At 36.2% G+C, this 21,557-nt stretch overlaps 1 protein-coding gene across 1 annotated transcript in view; it reads right to left on the reverse strand.

Moving 5' to 3' along the window:
• Positions 1–1,133: 1,133 nt before the first annotated feature.
• The window catches only part of LOC136826562 (cytochrome P450 2U1-like), a 21,499-nt gene continuing 1,075 nt past the window's right edge, over positions 1,134–21,557 (reverse strand). The window contains exons 2-10 of the mRNA XM_067083746.1: positions 7,678–7,865; positions 7,218–7,381; positions 6,225–6,364; positions 5,691–5,881; positions 5,378–5,577; positions 2,779–2,941; positions 2,297–2,477; positions 1,794–1,887; positions 1,134–1,489 (exon numbers count right to left, since the gene is read on the reverse strand). Of these exons, the coding sequence (XP_066939847.1) occupies positions 1,296–1,489; positions 1,794–1,887; positions 2,297–2,477; positions 2,779–2,941; positions 5,378–5,577; positions 5,691–5,881; positions 6,225–6,364; positions 7,218–7,381; positions 7,678–7,841 (1,491 nt within the window). The 5' untranslated portion in view covers positions 7,842–7,865 and the 3' untranslated portion in view covers positions 1,134–1,295. The remainder of the gene's footprint in view (positions 1,490–1,793; positions 1,888–2,296; positions 2,478–2,778; positions 2,942–5,377; positions 5,578–5,690; positions 5,882–6,224; positions 6,365–7,217; positions 7,382–7,677; positions 7,866–21,557) is intronic.

Below are 21,557 nucleotides of genomic sequence, written 5' to 3' on the forward strand. Positions count from 1 at the left end.
TCAAAAGGTTTCATTAAGTAAATTTTGGAAAACAAAATTATTAGGAGGCATGAAACTATGATGAATATAGAAAATGCAGAATAATGCTTCATGTTGTTCATTAAAACTTCATTATACCAGAAAATATTGCTATTGTCTTGAAGGTCATTGTTCATTAATTCAAGTTTGAAAGATTTTTTAATTTCATAGTATTTGACCTTCTCATCGAAGACTTTTTTTTTTTTTTTCAACAGTTTTGCCAAATTTTTTAAGAACTTTACAGATTAGTCTAATACTCTTTTCAGTCCATTTAGGCGCAAATATCATTGACTGGCACAAATGACATCACGTCAGGTTTTTCTGCTAAGGTAAGATGTTGAAATTTACATGCTGCATTATCTGCCGCTTTGGAGACTGAAGCTTTAAAGTGGCACACCATGGAAAACTGATAGGCTTTTGTGAAGCAATATATAATTTCTAAATGATTAAACTTAGATATCCATGTTCATTTTTTTGACAATTTTGTAATTTTTATGACCTCTAGCGTCGAAAATACATCATTGTTATATTGGTGTGAAATGATCAGGGGCTGTTTGCGCCAGATTTCATGATCTGGTGAAACTACTCATATAAAAGAATAAGAAAATATGGACAAATGCAGTAAAGTTCACCACAGTGGTGGTCAAGTTCAATTATAAAACTAAAAACCACAGAAAATGAAATCACAAAAGAGATTATCCCTTTCTTAATCTTATACTATAAGTGGATTTCTTTGATACTAATTTTGATTTTGTGAAGGACTTCAGTCATTTATAATATTTTTATAGCTTTGATAAAGCTATGAAAATATCAAAATGCTCTTTCTTTTCCCCTTTCTGCCCAGTGGTTACAGCATGCTTCATGCAGCGTACTGTAGACGACACTAAAGGCTCTTGACAGTGTTGCATCAGCCCAGATGCATTTCTTCCTGTCTTTTAATTTTCCTCTGGTCCCTTTGGTCTCTTCTCACTTAGCTGTCTAAGTTCTTTAACTGTATCTCGTTCCATATTCAGTTATCATATAAGAACAGTTATATTGGCATCCCCTATGAAAGTCTAGAAATGCTACTCAATGGTTTTTTAAACTATAATAATAAGGATAATAATAATTTGTCCTTACTCTGTCTTCTAGATATGCAATTGTCTTTTACATATCTAGAATTATTAGTACTATTTGCTAGCCGCCATAATACAGATTGATATATGAATTTATTACATCACGCTTAAATCCATGCACATTAGTTGTTTAATAATGTTATCACTGCAGCATAAGGACGCTCATCCAGCTTTAGCAAATCTTTCTGTCACCATAAGTTTGAATGACTTGGGGTTTAGAGTAACCCCACAATGGTAATCTGTGTTCGGGATCTTGTGGCCGGGAGGAATACCAAACTTGAACTTCTGTAGCATTCCTGTCAGAAACTGGAAGGTTTCAATCCTAGCCAAGGACTCTCCAAGGCAGTTCCTACGACCTAGAGTTTAATTAAAATAACATAGAAGAATTAGATGGTGAAAAGATTGGAGTAATCTTTTATGTTAAGCTTGCACGAAGGTGTACCTCAGGATTTGTGGCAGTTCATTTTATGTTTGATCATCAGTTTGCTTCACGGCAAAGAGGAAAATATATATAGAGTGTATATGAAAAACTATGGAAGACTACTAGATCACATGCTAACAAAAAATGGAGACAATTCATTCTACGTAAGTTACTCATTTGTTTATGTATTCTGTGCATTTGAAAGTCATGTGTATTGTAAAAACTCAATAAATACTGACCCACGGAGAATCCCACAACGTTCTCTGACCGCACGAGCTGACCTGATTCATCAATGAATCTCTCTGGTCGGAAATTTTCAGGGTCTTTCCACACCTGTGGTAGAAGACAAGTTATATAGGAAAATGTGCAGGGTTCAGCAGAATTTTTTAATCATCCTGCAATGGTTTAAATTTAATCTCTCTCTCTCTCTCTCTCTCTCTCTCTCTCTCTCTCTCTCTCTCTCTCTCTCTCTCTCTCTCTCTCTCTCTCTCTTCTTGAGGTTAGAGGTTCCAATACCCTGTACTGTATTTTAGAATTCAGGACCAGTTTTCAAAAACAAGAGAATTAGGGAAATTATTTCTAGTTAGTAATAATATGCCGTCTACCAAATTAATTGTTAGGGACAAGAAAAGGCAATTTATTTCTGCACATCTCCAAAGGTGAGAAGAAATGCATGGAAGAATACTGAGTAGCAAAAATAAATGTGTCCATAAAAACCTGTCAGACAAGAACTTCATCTCACCTTTTTATCCCAGTGAATTCCATAGATGTTTCCGATAATCCAGGACCTCTTGGGGATTCTGTAGCCGTTCAGTGTTGTTTCTTCGGGGTTTCCGTGAAGTGCCAGGGGCGTGATTGAACCGTAACGGAAGATCTCTGTGATGAATGCTTCGGTGTAAGGCATCCTCAGACGGTCTTCATAGCTTTAGTTTACCGAATAAACAGCGGTTATGTGCGTCATGTATATTATATGGTTAATGATCTTTTACTGTGGTGAATAAATTATTTGCATCTCAATTGAAATATGTCAGTTGTTTCCTTGTTCAGCTCCAGTTGAGAAAATTAAATAATAACTAGTATGTATCGATGGTCTGATAATTATTTTATAATGCATGGAAATAACTCTGGCTAAAACGTCGTAACAGGAAATTACACGTTTCTCTGATTTTTTTTTCTTGAACCATAAAGATTTAGTTCTTTTAAACGATAAGAGAAGATACGTACGTTGGGTGACGGTCTATACCGATTTCAGCTTCCAACTCTTGGAAGAGTTTTTCCTGTATTTCTGGGTGTCTGACGAGGAAGAGCATGCACCAGCGAAGTGTTGTTACCGTTGTATCAAGGCCCACTATGAAGAGGTCACTGATTAGCCATTTCAGCTGGTTGTCTTGGGGAAGAATAAAAGAAAAAAGAAAAGATGTCAATAGTTTCCTTACAATTAGACAACTGATTTCACTCATGTTATCGTTCAGGAACTTACAGTGTTAGTATAAAGTTGACTTTGCACATACGATCATTTGGTGCGCTATTCTTTGCCTATACTTTATTTGCTCAGAGTAATTATTCAGTTTTATTTCAAAACGATCAAATATTTGCTATAAAGGTCTCCACAATCACACTTGAAGTGTTTGCTTGGGGGGCACTAGAGGCAACAGTTTTAAACTGCTAGGAAGGTCTGAATTGTTGTGCACAACATTATTTACATGGCTTGAGCCTAGGCATCACCTGCACGATGCCTGAAGTAGAATCAGCTGACTTGAAATAAAGTTGAGCGTTGTGTTAAAGCAACAAAAGGTATAGGTGCCAGTATATCACCAAGTTACTAGGACTCGTCCAATTGACAGTATCCATAGCCCTTTGGAAAGATGCTGTTCTTTTGGCAGGTCACAGTTTGCCTTCTTCAGCTGCAAAGAGCATTATAAAATTGCGCTACCTAGACATGAAGGAAACGAAGAGGCTGCTGTTCATTTGGGTCAAGGATATGTGCAGGAGGCAGGTCATTGAAGATTGGAAGACGATTGCAATGGTACATTGGATGCAAGTCGTGTTGTTATGAGAATTTAAGAAATGAGTTAATCACCCTTTTCTAAAGACATCAGGAGTTCTGACGAGGAAACTTCCATGAAATTTCAAGAGATTTGACTCAACATATTCATAATGGTGGCTGGTTACAACAATAATTAAGTCTTGAACATGGAGGAGACAAGCTTCTTCAACAAGACTTTTGTGCCCAGGAAGAGAAGTTCACACCAGGGTTTAAGGCTGCTAAGATTTTATCACTTTTGTGTTGCTTTCCAGTACTAAAGGAGATCCGAAGATAATATCCTGTTTGAGTCATTATTTAGATAATTCAAGGGCACTGAAGGAGGAGCTTTCAATAATCTGGCAGCCCATCTGGAAGGCATGGATAACGACAGTCGTCAACCATAACTAAATGGTTATCTGTAATTTTCTAGACCTAGAATAGTTCTTCGTTGGAGGGATGGGTAGAGCTGTCGCCTAGCAAGCGGTTGGCCCAGCGTTTGACTCTCCTACTGGCTAATGAAGAATTAGAGGAATTTATTTCTGGTGATAGAAATTCATTTCTCGTCATAATGTGGTTCGGATCCCACAATAAGCTGTAGGTCCCGTTGCTGGGTAACTAGTTGGTTCTTAGCCACGTAAAATAAATCTGATTCTTCGAGCCAGTCCTAGGAGAGCTGTTAATCAGCTTAGTGGTCTGGTTAAACTAAGATATACTTAACTTATTTAGACCTAGAATAGTGTGCCAGACAGAATACCATTCAGGACAGAACCATCGCATGGCGATGGACAGCTTCTGTGATAACAGTGAAGTGGTATTTTTGTTTCTAGCTCTAGAAATGCAATGCGCCCGCCCTCAGTGTATTTGTGAAATGATGTCGAGGTACTAGAACTCAGCAGGAATGAAACTGAAGTCCTGTTCATATCCGTTTGCTGTAGTCACCATTCGTAATTTCCCGGTAAAATGCGCGAAGTATATCGGTGCAACAATGACGATTTTAACTAAGTTGGCAAACCTTTTCAATGGCTGAAACTGAAAATATAATCACCATAGTTCTTGAAAAATATCGAGTGATACTATTCACAATTTAAATTAAGAAAACAACTTGGAAATTTAGGGAAAATGAGAGATTGATTAGACATGAAAGTAGTATTACAAAGACCAGTGGGAAGGTCTAGAGAATTATGGAGGAAGAGCAGTGATTAAGTCCCTAGAACTCTTAGGAATACAGGCTGAAAGTGCACCAAACAGAAAAGAGTGAAGAGGACGCATTTAATTTTCACGTTGAACTCCCTAATTCAAGATAAAACCTTGGATTAAAAGATGAGAATGACAAAGATGTGAAAAAACAACCATTTCAATAAAATATAAATCTCCTTAAAGGTATGCCTTTTGTCTCGATTGACTTTTGGGACTAGCAATAGGTTTAGTCTAAACAACAGAAAAATTATGATTCTAAGTACAAAAACCAACCCAGACCAAGGTATGCTGGAAAGCAGCAAATCGCCCACTCATTTATATCATGGAATAGTAGGCTATTATTTGATTTTTTGAGAAAACCAGACATTAATGATGGTCACACTGATAATCAGTATTTTCCTCCATTGGAGGGAATTATTACAGTATATACTATTTGAAAATGTCATTTCCCATCCCTTATCCTCACATGATTTTCTTTGTGTATGCAACTTTCATTGTGCATAGAAATATTAGCGTACATGCATAGAAATTAGAATCACAAGGAGAGTAGATTATGTTCCACTTGTTATACAGTTAAGTTCACTGAATCATACAACATACCTGTAAATGTTATATTCTCTTTGCCTTGCTCTATTTGTTTTCTCTGTTCGAGAAGATACTGATATATGAAATCATTGCCTCGGTCGGGGTTGTCCAGATTTTCCTTGTGCTCTTTGATCAGTTTTGTAAAATAATCAAGCCGATGTTTTACGTTTAGTCCAACTTTGAAGGCCTTTGGTTTCAAGAACGTGCCGATAAATCTAGAATTAAAAAAGCAAAGAAGTTAAACATTCTCTAGGAAAGATGTGTAACCCGAATGTAAATGCAGTAATTACTTTCATTCCTCAAGGCATGATATGCTGTTTTTGCTTACTGTAACATAGGGGTGTAATTGAGGAAGCCGCCCTGTTCCACCAGGGTCAGGGACATCTCCAAGGAATCCACAATCCACTTCAGATTCTTATCATCCATTTGGAAGCGTTCGCCAACGAACATGTGCCATACAATGTTGAGGACAGATGTAGCCATATCGTAATGGATGTCGTAAGGTTGGTCTACCTTTTTCTGTAAAGACGAGAACCTGTGATTTAGACTTAAAGAAATTTGAATACTCGATTTGGGCCCATTTTGAGAGAAAAGAGAATTTTGAACTGTAAAGGTACTTGGACTGACATGACTCTGTTGCAAAAGCTCATAATGTACTTACGTAACACAAGTTTAAAAAAAAGTGTGCATGCCATTTTAGGTAAATATAATCTACAATATTTGTATGCATACACACAAGCCAAAGCGTATAGAAGACGTTGATGCTCAGTAGGAGGTTACTGATTTTGCTGTTAGAATGGCAATATGGAACCCCTGAATCAGACACGTGATGCTGTTGTGGTGTTTGTAGCAAGCAACTAACCTGTACAGCCTCCAAGAAGTCATGAAGCTCCCTATTGACGTATGCCTCCACAGAGCTCTTGCCCATCCCAAAATCTCGAAGGACATGGAGAGTGAAACGCCTCGAGTCCCGCCAGACCTGATCCTCAGCATCAGCAATGCCTTCAGTAAAGTTAAGAGAAGATTATATTTAGTTTATGAAATCACTGTGTTAATTAAGCATGTAGCATGGTTGTTACTTCTTTATTTTCCCAGAAGAGTGGTTGAAGGTAATGCAACTGTTCCATGACATGAACCTGTTATAGGATCTTTTACTGCCCAGCATGGATAGTTTTCCAGCTTGTTTTAAATTTTCATGTCAGTATCTGTTGTATTTTTTACAGGGTCTGTACTGCACAGTTATTTTCCGAAACAAAAAGTGTGTACAATTTTTTTCGAGTTCTCTTTCGTATAGAAGCAAAGAAATTTATTTTGGTATGGTTATGGAGTAGTGTGACATCATTTTTCCAGATTTTTCACGGCAGCTGTTTCCGTCAGTTCTGAGCATACATCATCAAGAAGTCAGAATCAGGAGATATCAGTGGGACTAAGACAAGAGTTTCTTGATATATGAATGTCAAACAAGTATTAGGAATAAAGAAAAAGTGTTCCTCGGAAAGGGTTTTTGTTGAAAGGCCAACGTACTTGTGATATGCATGTTAAAAAAGGGCAATTTTGTTATTACCTAACATTTCAACGGTGAACGACATATAAAGTTGTTTGCCCTCTCACTATCAAAGAAACTGAAAAAGACTTGTTTTGTGTGTTTTGTTTATCAGAATTGGAAAGATATGGGTGCATTACGGATACTCAGAAAATCTAATTGATAGATCTGTCAGGAAGACCAGACACTTAAGAGATTGCAGTTTTCAGCCCTTCTGTTTCAAAACCACGGGCAGTTGCAATACCACGGGCAACGAGGTCAGCCTGTTACTGCAAGATCTGCTAAAAACTTTCATGTTTCACCTATTCTTACCTTTACCACCCATTATGAAGCTGAGGACTGTTCCTCTGGGTCGATGGTTAAACATGTCTCCTTGCCTGACAAAAGCTTGTGTCAGCCAGTGTGAGGAGTTGATGACAACAACTCGTTTAAGACCCAACTGGATGCTGTATAAAGGACCGTGTATTTCGGCCATTCTGGAAAGAAGTAGATGTTTAAAAACGACTGGTTTTGGAATGACATTCCAAGAGCAAAAATTTTCAATTTTATATGAATATGTCAGAAAAAAGCTAATGCCTCCTTTCTCTTGATAAGTGAATTATACCAACATCATTATCATCAGCACCGTAGAAAAAGACAAATAGCAGTAACAATACCAGGGTAATAGAAATGAAAATAGTTCTTACAACAATTTAACAAAATACGATATGTGGAGTATTCAAATAAGATTATAAAATGACTGAAAACTAGGTAAATGGAATGTCAGTTATACTTGTTGAAGTATTTGGGAGAGTTCATGAAGAGTAGATCAAACACATTGCCAACGAGCGGCAGGCCCTTCGGTCCTGGAGGCATACCCTTAGAGTCTGGCTGATTGAAGACCAAATACGCAATGAATGCCACTAACCCAAGAAGTATCAAAGTTAACCACGTCATCTTGGAGGATGAGAGAAGGCAGATCTGTAAATTCAAAAATACATATAGATATGAACTGAGGGCTGGCTAGGCACAGTGAGTTGATGGGATCACAAGCCAGTGGCTCTCGTACAGAGGTGAAAGTAGGATTGAGGGCCTACCAGTCGCTGTAAGGTACAGTATGTCTAGACGAGGGAAAAGCCCTGAAGGAGATATTGAGGCATTGTTCTTTTGTAAAAGGGGATAGGTAATAGAATGAAGATAACTAAGATTTTAGGGGAGAACATTTTATGGTATACTTGGAAAGGCATGTATAATTTTCAATGGGAAAGTAAGGCAGATGGGGTTCGTGTTAAGTATGAAACATTTATGTGAAAACTGAGAACAAAACGGAAAATGGTTATGTGGCATACGTGGATCTAAAAAAGTTTAGGAAAAAATGTAGTGATGTAAAGTGTAGGGTGCTAGGAATGTTTGATGATAAGCTAATTAGCTGAGAGAAATTGAAAGTATTTACAGTGAAAATGAAGCTTTTGATATACTATATAGACAGGAGGGTGACTGGTTCGGTGTGGAGGTGAGATAAGACAAGTGTTATGCTTCCATTGCTATTTAATACCTTTGTAAATAGAGTGATACGAGAAGGGAAATGACTAGATTTAGGCGCAAAGTCACTGGTTAGGTGAAGTTGTTGTGAATTGAGTGTAGAATGGCAGATGCTTGAGATGCTCCTGTGTAGATAAGAATAGTGAGAACTAGCAGACACTAGTAAAAGGGTTGAAGATGTTTCCAAGAGGAGAAAATTTGAGGGGGATGTGAGCAAAAGTAAGGTTATGAGGCTAATTGGAGACTAGGAAGCAGGAACACAGAGCAATGCATATTGACACAGATGGCAGAGAAATGGAAACGCGATTTTGTATAGGTATTAAGAGTAAATATAACATATGGCAGTCTAATGAGTTAAAAGAAATATCACAAAACCAGAGAAAAGGATAGTGCAGGGGCACATGTACAATATTTGGAGGAGAATAATGGTGATTATGGAGACCAAGGTTGGATGTGAAAAGGGATTCTTGAATCAACTAATCTTTGTAAAAGTGATGTGTGGCTGCTGAATGAAAATGAAAGGAAAGGGTTGAAGCTCCCGAGATGAATGATCTCCTCTGGCAAACATGGAGTAGTATAACAATCAGCATAATGGTATAATTTTAGTATAATAATTAGTAAAAATGTTAACCTCATCCGAGTTTTGAGATGGTTTGGTCAGGTGGAGAGAAAAAGGGGCGAGAGTTTGAAAAGAGTGAATATTTGTGAAGTGTTGGAAGGGAGGGTGAGAGGAAGGCTTGGGAAGCGCCGGATAGATGACGAGGAGGAGGGGGTGCTCTAAATTTGTGGACGTTCCTTTACAAGAGAGTTTTCCCTTGATTCATTAATTAAAGTGTAACTGTAGCAGTCACCTTTATCATGCCTTCTCCCAGACGCCACTTCCTGTTAGGTGAAAGTAAGTAATGTGTAAAAAATAAATGTATATAAATATTATTATATACATGTATTTATATATATATATATATATATATATATATATATATATATATATATATATATATATATATATATATATATATATATATATATATATATATATATTTGTGTGTGTAAACTGTACATATGTGGAGAGAGAGTATATGGTCACAAGGAATACCTGAACATCTTCTACGGTAAAGCTGTGAAGTCATTTCATAATAAAAGTTAGAGGAATTCAGAGTTACCCAAGAACACCTCTTTTGCTTTGTTTCACGGCTTCGAGTCCATCAAATCAATGTTGAAAGTAGTCAGCGTAAATGTAATATTTTCATATAATAACATTATAAAAAATACTTATAAAATGTTTATAAAATCCTGTGTATGAACTGTGATTCATTTTATTTGGGCCAAAGAAGTACATAAGAAATTAAATGTCAGAATAAATTAATATGAATATTCAGTTAAACTAGCCAAAAGAATAATGCTCTTTATGTACACATATGTAAAAAATCACATAGAACCGTTTGGTCCGAAAGTAAAATCATTACGACATGTAAAAATAGTTTCCACAAATTTAAGTGTGATTATACAGCTAAAAAAGGAAAACACATTAATATCAGCTTAGGTATATACAATCTTGACCCCATTCTGCACAAGGTGTTTGAAGGAGATTCAAACAAGAAACCAAAGAATTCATTATTCTTGGGGTTATCCAGTTACCTAATTTAATCCTAGACAGCTGTTCGTTACTGGAGATCTTCATCAATCTTTGTTGTTTTTAACACAAAATCTATTCAATCTTTTGTTCCACTATTTAATTTGCTTGAAAATGCCTTACAGTAAAGGCAAAAGCTCTTGCATTCCGTTTTTTCCATTTCCTCGTGGCTGTACTGTATACTTTATTGATATTTTATATCTGTTGTTCCCGTGACCAAAGTTACACAAATAGATTTTGGTCTGTGGAGAGAGAGAGAGAGAGAGAGAGAGAGAGAGAGAGAGAGAGAGAGAGAAACCATATGTACTGTCATTTGAGTGTAGGTGTAGACTGCATAGTGACGCTCTCTTTTAGCATTCGACTGACCACCAGGTACAAAATTCACTGCCTAGGCCAACGAAGCCTCAGTGGGTTTGAGAGAACTGGCCCGAATCATTATTTCCTCGGATGGTGGATGAACGCTGTTTCCCGGCAATGCAATGAGCCGATAGTCGAGAGGGGGGTGGAGAGAGAGAAACTTTAATGATAATTTGGACTCGAAAAATACTGGTGAAATTTTCTAATAAAAGTCAATAATGTGCGCTGTCAAGAAACTCAGTAACATAGTAAAACATCTTTTCAATGATTTGAACACACTTGCTTTCAAGAAAACCTCCTCGCTAAGCAGGTGCACCGTCAGCCTTGGTCATTTTTATGAGAAAGACAGACTTAAATTCATTTGTTAATGTTTTCTTCCTTCTCTTTATTTATTTACACAGAGTTTGCACACACCCGTTTGGGTGAATGTAAGCTATCTTTGTCTTGTGTTTCTCCGAAGCCACTTCCTGTTATGGAAGCTGTTTAATGTGTAAAAAAATCAATGTGTATATGTATATATATATATATATATATATATATATATATATATATATATATATATATATATATATATATATATATATATATATATATATATATATATATATATATATAAGTCTGTGTCTTTCTCATAAAAATGACCAAGGCTGACGGTGCACCTGCTTAGCGGGGAGGTTTTCTTGAAAGCAAGTGTGTTCAAATCATTGAAAAGATGTTTTTCCATGTTACTGAGTTTCTTGACAGCGCACATTATTGACTTTTATTAGAAAATTTCACCTGTATTTTTCAGGTCTAAATTTCATTAAAGTTCCTCTCTCTCTCTCTCTCTCTCTCTCGTAATGTGTTGTTACGACTATCTGCTCATTGCATTGCCGAGAAACAGCGTTCATCCACCATCCGAGGAAATAATGATTCGGGCCAGTTCTCTCAAACCCACTGAGGCTTCGTTGGCCTAGGCAGTGAATTTTGTACCTGGTGGTCAGTCGAATGTTAAAAGAGAGCGTAGCTATGCAGTTTACACCTGCACTCAAATGACAGTACATATGATCTCTCTCTCTCTCTCTCTCTCCACAGATCAAAATCTATTTATGTCGCTCACATCAGAGTGATATTACCCTGAAGGCAGACTAAGCACATCACTGGTTATGAAGGCACGCGACATCAAAGGATAAAAAAGATTACGAAAAAAAGAGCTTGTAACACATTTTCTCGCTGTCAGTATCTTCACTTTACCTCCATGAATGGCAGCTGACTCAATAAGCTCTTAATGCATCGCAAGTTTTTTCCTCCAGACCTTTTGCAACTATCCTGTCAGCCTATTTGCTTCACCTGCTCTGTGAGTCACTTCTTCTTCTGTCCTGCTATCAAGCAGTGCAAATACTCCCAAATAATTTACATATACGAATTAACCACATCCAGTCTTCTACCATCTTTAATGACATTAATTCTTCCATCATTCCGTCTTCCATTTACCTTCATAACCTTGCTCCTCGCGACACTCACGGTCAACGTTCACTTCTAAAAGTACTTTTATTCCCTTTCACCAGTTTCTGCTGCTTATTTTCACTATTGCCAACAAACACTATCATCTACAAACATCAACAATCCCATGTCTCATTCATGACTTCTTTTCTAGTCACAAACTCGTACCAACATTTGTCGCGCTTTTACGGAATTTTTTCCATAAGCATATTAAAACACCCGTGGTATCAACGTTCCTGAGTCAGAAATCAACTGTTAACCTAAAGTAGTCATTTTCCCATCTACATGTTTATAGAAGCGCTTTGCATTCTTAAAAATGTTTAACTTTAGTCGCGGTTGTCAAGCAATACTGCTTAAAACAAATCAACATTGACTATTGGGCACAAATATGTTGACACAATAACATGTATGTGCTAAGGCAAATCACTGCATGTATAATTTAGCGCATGAAATTTAGAGCAAGAATAAGTTACTGAAGTAACAATTATTACGTTTGATACAGGTGACTTATGTAGTTTACTATTGTATCTTTATTGCAGAATACTTTCATATGGAAAGTTTACTTAGCATTTTCATGTTTAACTCTAAGCCTGATAACAATTTCCGTATGTTTATTTTCTAAAATGAGAAGTTCCAAAACGTTATAAAATGCTGGATAGCTATGACTCGCTGATACTTGAACATTATGCTGTTTGACATTTGCCCTTTAGTATTTATTTTCTTCTACACCATTTTGAGCAATATGAAAGTTATCACAAGATTTCCATGGAATTTTATGTACACATCCTTTGGTATTGTCCAGAGAGTTCGTTGTAAGTACAAGTTTTATTGTTTATTGTTCTTAAATGCTACATGAACTGCAAAATTCTTATATTTTCAAAAGAAATTTGTAAATTGTTTAAATTTTAGGGAAGGTAGTAGATGTGTATGGAAAAAAGATGATCATATTTGTAAACATAGTACCTAGCCCTCGCACTGATGAGTTTTATTGCTCTACCCCCTTTTACACCCGTCAACGGTTTGTGAATTTGTCTGTATTGTCCCTCTAGCATATATATTGTGACCTCTGCCATTATGTATCAGTCCTTTGTTAATGCTTGAAAAAAGTCGAAACCGGTCAGGACCTACACCCAGTCTCCTACTTTTTACCTGTGGTGATGTGTGATAAACAAACCGCGTGTTAATGTGATTATATATATATATATATATATATATATATATATATATATATATATATATATATATATATATATATATATACATATATATATATATATATATATATATATATATATATATATATATATATATATATATATATATATATATATATATAATATGTGTGTGTGTATGCATAACATTTTATATAAAATTGCTGAGTTACGGTAACATAATCTGCTATAGAAAATTTCAGATTTCACGAGCATTTCCGTCCTTTGAACTTTAACACCCTTCATCCTTATTACCGTGCCTTTACTATTTCTTCCGGAATAATGACTGATGTTAGTTCTTCAACCCATGATAAATCATTAAAACGGAAAAGTGTCAATTCAATCTCGCCAGTGTCTAGCGCGGAAGAGAAAGGTGGCGGAAAGAACTTCATGCTGCACCGTCTGTTTTGTGCTGCAGGTCGGTGGGAGATTTTGTTTATAATAAATTTCCTCGGTTTGCCCTTCTCTTTACATAAGTAGGTATTCTATTCTTTCATCACTTACACGGTAAGTTAATCAACTTTTTGGGTCTTCTTCCATGAAGACTGTGGAAGCGACATTTTTTTACCCCATTGTAAAAAGTAAGCGTTATTTTCCAAATTATTTGTGGTTCAAATTCATGCTCGAAGCCATTATTTTTCCCAGTCATATGACACCAACAACCTTCACACCAATCGTCACATGAGCTTGGATCGTCAGCCGATAAAGAAACACCCAGTCATTCCCATGAACTGGAAATTCGGCTCAAGTCATGAGCTGCAAAGACGATGAATAAATCATTAAATCAAGACTGGGAGACAACCTCTTGGTTCCCTTTGGATTCGGCTAAAGGCAATCAGAAGCCTTTCGTGTGCCAGATCACGTACCAGATAAGTACCTCGATTCGATACACGTTGATGAGCGTATTTTAATCGGCCGAATGATCGCTTGCCTCTGATCACCCCTGATGAGTCATGGTCATTCAAGAAAAACCGTCAAGGTTATTGATCCTAATACTTTCGATATAAGGTTAAACACGTCCTTATGTATGGAGAAATTAAAAAAAAAAAAAAATTAGGGTTAGGTAGTGATTATGGCTGTGACCAAGAGAAGGATTTACATACGGGATAAACAAATCTTAGGGTGGGGGGTTGTATGTAGTTACCTATAGCCTACCATCATGCAGTTGTTTAGACTTTTAGTTTTCTGTGAAGAAAACTATTGTGCCGGCTTTGTCTGTCCGTCCGCACTTTTTCTGTCCGCCCTCAGATCTTAAAAATTACTGAGGCTGGAGGGCTACAAATTTTATGTTGATCATCCACCCTCCAATCATCAAACATACCAAATTGCAACCCTCTAGCCTCAGTAGTTTTTACTTTGTTTAAGGTTAAAGTTAGCCATAATGGTGCGTATGGCAACGATGTAGGACAGGCCACGACCGGGGCGTGGTTAAAGTTTCATGGGCCGCGGCTCATACAGCATTATACTTAGACCACCGAAATATAGATGTATTTTCGGTGGCCTTGGTTAATTATACGCCGTAGCGGTTGTACAGAAAACTCGATTGCGCCGAAGTTATTTTGTACTTGTTTTATATGAATTTTACTTGGTTGCAGTATCAAAGTAATACTAACATAGGAGAAGGAGCTATTAAATATAATCTCATAAAAATTATCGAAAATTAAAAAATTTTAAATGGAAATCAAAACAACTTTTTTTGAAATATCATAAAATCTTTTTAGATGCTCATCTGATGCAAACACATTATATACTGTATATACATACATACATACACACACACACACACACACACACACACACATATATATATATATATATATATATATGAAAGACTGGTAGCTGACCATTGTTTGTAAGGTATATCTGAAAGAGGGAATGGTTCTTAATGGTGAGAGGAATAATTATTCTACAGTAGAGCTAAAGATGGCGGGCAAATGTAAGAAATATAAGGGTACAGCATTTCCTATTATACCAGAGGAGGTTCACGGTAAGATCTAGATTGAGGAAGTCATGTATATTACAGAATGTTGTTAGGGGAAGAACAGTGTGAGTTTCGAAAAGGAAGAGGGTGTTTGAACCAGGTGCTTGCTGTGACTAGTTGTCTTAAGTTTGACAGCAAAAAGGAAAATTGTTAATTGTATGTTCGTATTTGTTGACAGGAGAGTGACTAGGTAGGTGTATAGTAGGACTCTGAGACAAAGATGAGCTATATCTCCAAGATTGCTTGATATTTTAGGAATGGGTCGATGCAAAAAGTCAGAGAAACAGTAGCAGATGTGGGTGCAAAGTTGTGGGATAAGAAAACTGGTAATAAATGGAAGGTGGAATGGCTGATGTTTACAGATGATACAGTACGGAAGGGGAGATGAAGAGACTGTATAATCTGGTAAAAGTTGAGTGAAAAAGTAAGGTTATTTGGGTAAATGGAAACCGGGAAGATAAACTATGAATGTTACCGTGGATGGTGGAAGAAGTGAAGCAGCTGATTTGTACAGATATTTTGGGGTAAATGCGGAGATACATAGAAGTGGTAAAAGTTTAGCACAGGTGAAAGGGTGAGGCAGAGTGTTTTGAGGCAGTTTGGTCCTATGGAAAGAACAGAGGATATTAGGCTGGTTTCAGGAGAGAGTACATTGAAATAGCTGATGATAACATAAAATGGACGTTGGGAAGAAAGGATTTTAATATCCAGAAAGAGAGGGTCGAAGGGCACAGTTTGAAACTATGCTCTCAGTCCTGGATCTGTTTGATAGAACTATCGGGGCCCGTTCGCTCTCTCTAGCTCTTCCGAAGTACCCATGGAAGGGCTGTGTTACAGGACTTCCTTCCTAATTGGCAAGTCTCGGTGAAGGAGGTGTGACTTGCATGCTCCAGTCACCAACAAAGTGGCACCGGTGCCTTGCCTCCGGTGCCGGCAGCAAACACGTGGACTCCGTCGTCTTCCAGTCTCCAAGGGTGTTTAGATGGCATCTCATTAACGTTGTTGCGTGTGTTCAGTCAGATTCAATGGAGTGAGGAGGCAAATGTGAACGTCTTTACTGACACTTTCATGTTCAAAAGAAAGGAAGTGGCCGGCTAAAACCTCCTCTGCGCCAACAAACTCCCCGAGGTTTGGGGAAAGATACCTGACAAAAATGGCTGGAAAATATCATTAGCGTGCCGGAGCACGTTCGAGCCCCTGAAGTGTAGAGAAGTCATCTGTGAATGTCATTACTGGCGTTATTTTTAATTCAAAAGAAAAACGGTGATTGCATAATTTATTTCCGTCCAGACGATGTCTTGTCTCTGAGGTCATTAGTACACCCACGCTTAGTAACTGGGGAAAGCGGATAAGATTATTCTCATTTAAGAATTTTTTTTACCATCGCATCAGCTAAGTTAATTTTAGAAAATAGGGCCCATTTTAAGAATTTTACTTGTGCACTTTCTAGGAAAATGCCCTCGCATTATTTTCTGTTCCCTATGAAAAATATAAAAAAAGTTTTCTCCGATGAGAACTATTTGATCCGCTTTCCCCACTTACTTAACGACCCATTTAGCGACCTCAGGGACATCGTCAGCATGGAGGTAAATTATGCAACCACTGTATTGCTTTTGAATTAAAAAGTTTCAATATATATATATATATATATATATATATATATATATATATATATATATATATATATATATATATATATATATATATGTACCAGTATACGAGTTTGAATGCTGTGCTTTTTTCAATCTTCATTGCTATTCTTATAAATCGTATGTATGTTACTGTTTATAGATTATATGATTATGTGTATTCTTCGGAAGGTACAACTCTATATATATATATATATATATATATATATATATATATATATATATATATATATATATATATATATATATATGTGTGTGTGTGTGTGTGTGTGTGTAATTATAAACATAAATATACATATATATATGTATATATATATATATATATATATATATATATATATATATATATATATGTTTGTAATTACACACACACACACACATATATATATATATATATATATATATATATATATATATATATATATATATATATATATATATATGAGAGTTGGAAGACCCAGACCTCATGGATGAAAACTCTGAGAAAATAGGGTGTAGAAAAATAGTGTAGTTAAGACTTTTAGATTGCTGAAGCCTTTTCGCGTGGGATTCAAATATTTTGTCAGCCGGTTCTATCAGAAAAAGCATATCAAAATTTTCCACTTAGGTTCAAACGTTAATCTTGGATTCTAGCAAATAAAATTATCAATTATAATGATTTCCCAAAGAAAATGTCTAAATAATGGTTAAGCATCATTATAATGATATTGAGGAGTGTCTATATTACTAGATTGTATAGGTAATGAACTTAATATCATATAACGATATATTTATGTACCAGTAGTCACATATTTGAATGTTGTGCTTTTTTTCAATCTTCATCATTATTCTTATACATCATATGTATATTGCTGTTTATAGATTTTTTGATTATGTGTATTCTTCGGAAGATGAAAATGAAAACATTTTACTGCAGAGTTTGCTGTATTGGCATAAATGCTGCTATTCTATAAAAGAAAAAAAATAATAAACCAAATCTTTATAAGAGAAACTTTTAATATACCAAATTTTACTGGAATCTTTTAACATAAATTTTTATTTTAAATAAGTATTTCTAAACAGCAACTTGATTGTCACCATTTCTTTTCTTTTTTTTTCCTTTTCCCAGTTGTCATCAGAACAGTGGTGTCTTATCTAAGCCACGTCTTGACCGAAGCAGTGGCATTCCATGATCTAAATGGGAAGGCCAATCAGATTAATTATCATACGATTAGCTACATTTTCAACTGTAAGGAGACTCCTTTTATCTGAATATATGATATTCATTCTTGCGAACTCTCTGCCTCAGCAGAACTGACAGCATAGTATCGATAATATTTTTAGCTTTCTGTATACTTTGGGGAACCTCGGCCTTCGCAGTGTCGCTAGAATTTTGTAAGACATTATCCACATAGTCCCAAAAATCATTGGTATTGATTTCATGATGAAAACTGATAATAAATTCCCCCAGTTTGTCTTCAGCAGCTCTCCAAGGTACAACTATTCCCTCAATATTTCACGAATGGGTCTCGAGCGAATTGATCAGCCCATGAATTTTGTCTTCTTGTTCATTGTTCTTTGACATTAAACTATCACAGTTCATCAACCTGTTTTTCATATTTTCTATTACTGCCTCAAGTAGCTTTTGACGAGGAAGGCTAACGACTTTGCTGTTGTTGGTAATGCTTAATGAAATTTATGTCACGGGTTAAAAGTTGCGCGCTTTACTCCACTGATACTAACTGCCTACTCGGGTGGTCAACTGGTCGTTACACTTAGCCGGTCCGCCGAACCCATAAAATTCCGTGAGGCGGTTCGAACCGGCTGAATCCCGCTACTGTTCACACACACACACACACACACACACACACACACACACACACACACACACATATATATATATATATATATATATATATATATATATATATATATATATATATTCATCATAAGAGTAGATTGCTGTAACAGTCTTTTCATTTGGGGTTCTAAATTACGCACTAGGGAATTTAGTACAAGGTTAGTTATAAGGCAGCCGAACTGGCAACAAATAAATCCTTTAAAAACAATATTATATCCTTTCTAAATGAGCTTCATTGGCAGCCTATGAATATTTCCATTTTTTCTGATTCATCCTATACAAGTTTTACCTTTCCGTTCAATATTCCTTAATAATATATCATCATGGCATTTCATCCTAAACTTGCAGATATTTCAGCAAAAAAAAGCCACTAATCTGTCATATGCTATATATATTTCATATATATATATAATATAATAAATATATATATAATATATATATATATATATATATATATATATATATATATATATATATATATATATATATATATATATATATATATTATTTCATGTCAATTGTCAGATTCAAAAGAATCTTTACTGATGGCGGCATTACACCTTGTACTTACCACTTTGCCGTCATTTCTTTTACCAGCAACAAATTTCTCGGCCTTATTTTAAATTTCCCATTCATTTGCCAAATAACCCCTACCAACATATTATAGAAATGACTCCTTTTTAAAACTTAGAAACTTTCTTCTCATAAATGAAACCAGTACATTGCAAAACGGTAATCAAGCTTAACCTCAATTACCCAATGACTTGTGCTAGTTTATCTAGGCCAATAACAAAGCAATGATTTATTTTCTATTCCAGCATGTTTATTTATTTATCGCCTTTTCCTATGAATTGTCTCAATGCAGGCTGATTTTACCTTGGAGCCTTCGTGGGTTTATAGTCTGCTGACTCCATCCATAAGGGTTTTCGGCTGAAATTTAAAGGAAGAAACAAAGTGCTCTTCTCGAAATCTCCTTAATACCGTATGTATGAGGAATTAGTGATGTTAAACCTGTCGCTCAGTAGATGAACAAAACTTTTTGTTTCCTGTGCTGATATTCCGAAGGCCTTTTTCCATTTTTCAGTGAATTAGCTCATGATCTAGATTACGAGCGAACTGCTTATTTTAACGAGTTGACTTGTTTACCACTGACATTAAAATGCCATTTCTCCAACTTATATACTGATTTAGACTCAGTTAATATAAAAGCATTTAAACACAGACTTCATTTCTTAGAAAAGTAATCAAAGTAATTGAGAGTTTTATAACTACTTGTATTCGGTATGACATATCGAACCACCGGCATGTCTAACTGATGGTACGACAGACGTGAGCCACGCTCTCCTTCCGGTGTTGTGGGAAATGATCGTTTCAGTTGTTAAAGAGAGTTTACCTTGAAGAGTTCGGTGTTCTTGAATGATCAGTGATTTGTTATAGTGGTGCTGCTCGTGTGGGTTAAGATCAACAATATTTAGGTGGTAACCGAACGGACACAGTGTTAACCAAGACAGAATTTTGTTAATGAAGAGGACGCCCAGAGAGCTCATGAATGATGGTTAGTAGGTGAGTATAACTGATGTGCATATTTCATGTATTCTTAGATATCCAAGTTACGCAGATTTATTAGCTTTATCATACCAGGATCACAGAATTGTTCATACATTAAAATTAAAAGAAAATGGAAATATCATGTGATTTACAGAAGACCAAAGTCGGTTAATTATGTTTCTTACTAGCATCATGCCAAATTTCGAAATGGTTCTTTAGAAGCGTCATGTTTGCTCCTAAATACTTAGATGTACCATCCGCTTGCATTCTTCTGTCATCCATACCAACATGAATTGCTCCAGCTTGTTTCTACTTAGCCCCACAATTTTACTCTTGCTCACATTTACACTCAACTTTGTCCTTTAGCAAACTTAAACTTTTCTTTATTTTTTGTTTTTGTTTCTCTTAGTTTCTGTAGTTCTCCTTTATCCCAAATTACCACTGTATCATATCACCTGTAAGGATACATTCCACACATTCCGATCATGGCTCATTTTCACATTCCACAACTTCTGCACATACTATACTGCTCTTTCCCGCATTTCACATCACTCCATCCATAATGATATTGAACAGCCTTGTCTCAGACCCACATTTACCCTAGGACAATCACTTTACCGTCTACGCCGCCTGTTGCATGCATCACTTCCCTTTATTTTCAATATCTTCCGCACAGTGTTGCCATTCTGTCACTAGCTGTTTATGGGTGTATGTATGACACTTGCAGCTTTTCCTCATTACTTTCAGACTTCGAACATAACTGCTTTATTACAACCAACTCAACTCTTGACCCACACACCCTCTCCCTGCCTTAAGCCTATGTTAGCCTATATTGTACTTGCTATATTAGCCCCCTTTTCAACTTTTCGCTTCCTTAATCAAAATCCTGCGGTACACCTTCCCAGGTCTATTAAGTAACGTTATATCCCTATGATTTTTAAAGTTGCCTTTACAGACTTTCTCAACTAGAAGACACCTTGAAAACTTTGCTCAGCCGCTCAGTCACACTTTCACTGTCATGCTAGATCATTTCGCTTATAACCCCATCAACTCCTTGGGTCTTCCATTTTTCCAAGTGTTTACTGGACCCCATATTTCTTTTAGTCATTCCCACAAGAATGATCAACCTGCAGTAATCGTTTTATCCTCCAAATGCAACAAACTTTCGTAATACTCACTCCATCGACTGCGTTCACTTCAGACAGCATTCCCCCTTTTGCTTCTTTTTTTCTGAGACCCATTTGCTCATTAGTCTTTTTTTCGTAGAACGACTTCTTATTCTCCTTAAAGTTTTTAATTCATTCACCTTCTGCCTCTCATTCATCAGTTACTTTATTTCCTTGTTTTCTCTCACTTTCTTCTTCGCCAACCCATCCATCTACTTTATACAGTGCATGATCTTCGCTGTCAGGCAACTACCCCTCATATCC

This window comes from Macrobrachium rosenbergii, chromosome 41 (genome assembly GCF_040412425.1).
Source record: "Macrobrachium rosenbergii isolate ZJJX-2024 chromosome 41, ASM4041242v1, whole genome shotgun sequence".
In the NCBI taxonomy this organism is placed as follows: domain Eukaryota; kingdom Metazoa; phylum Arthropoda; class Malacostraca; order Decapoda; family Palaemonidae; genus Macrobrachium; species Macrobrachium rosenbergii.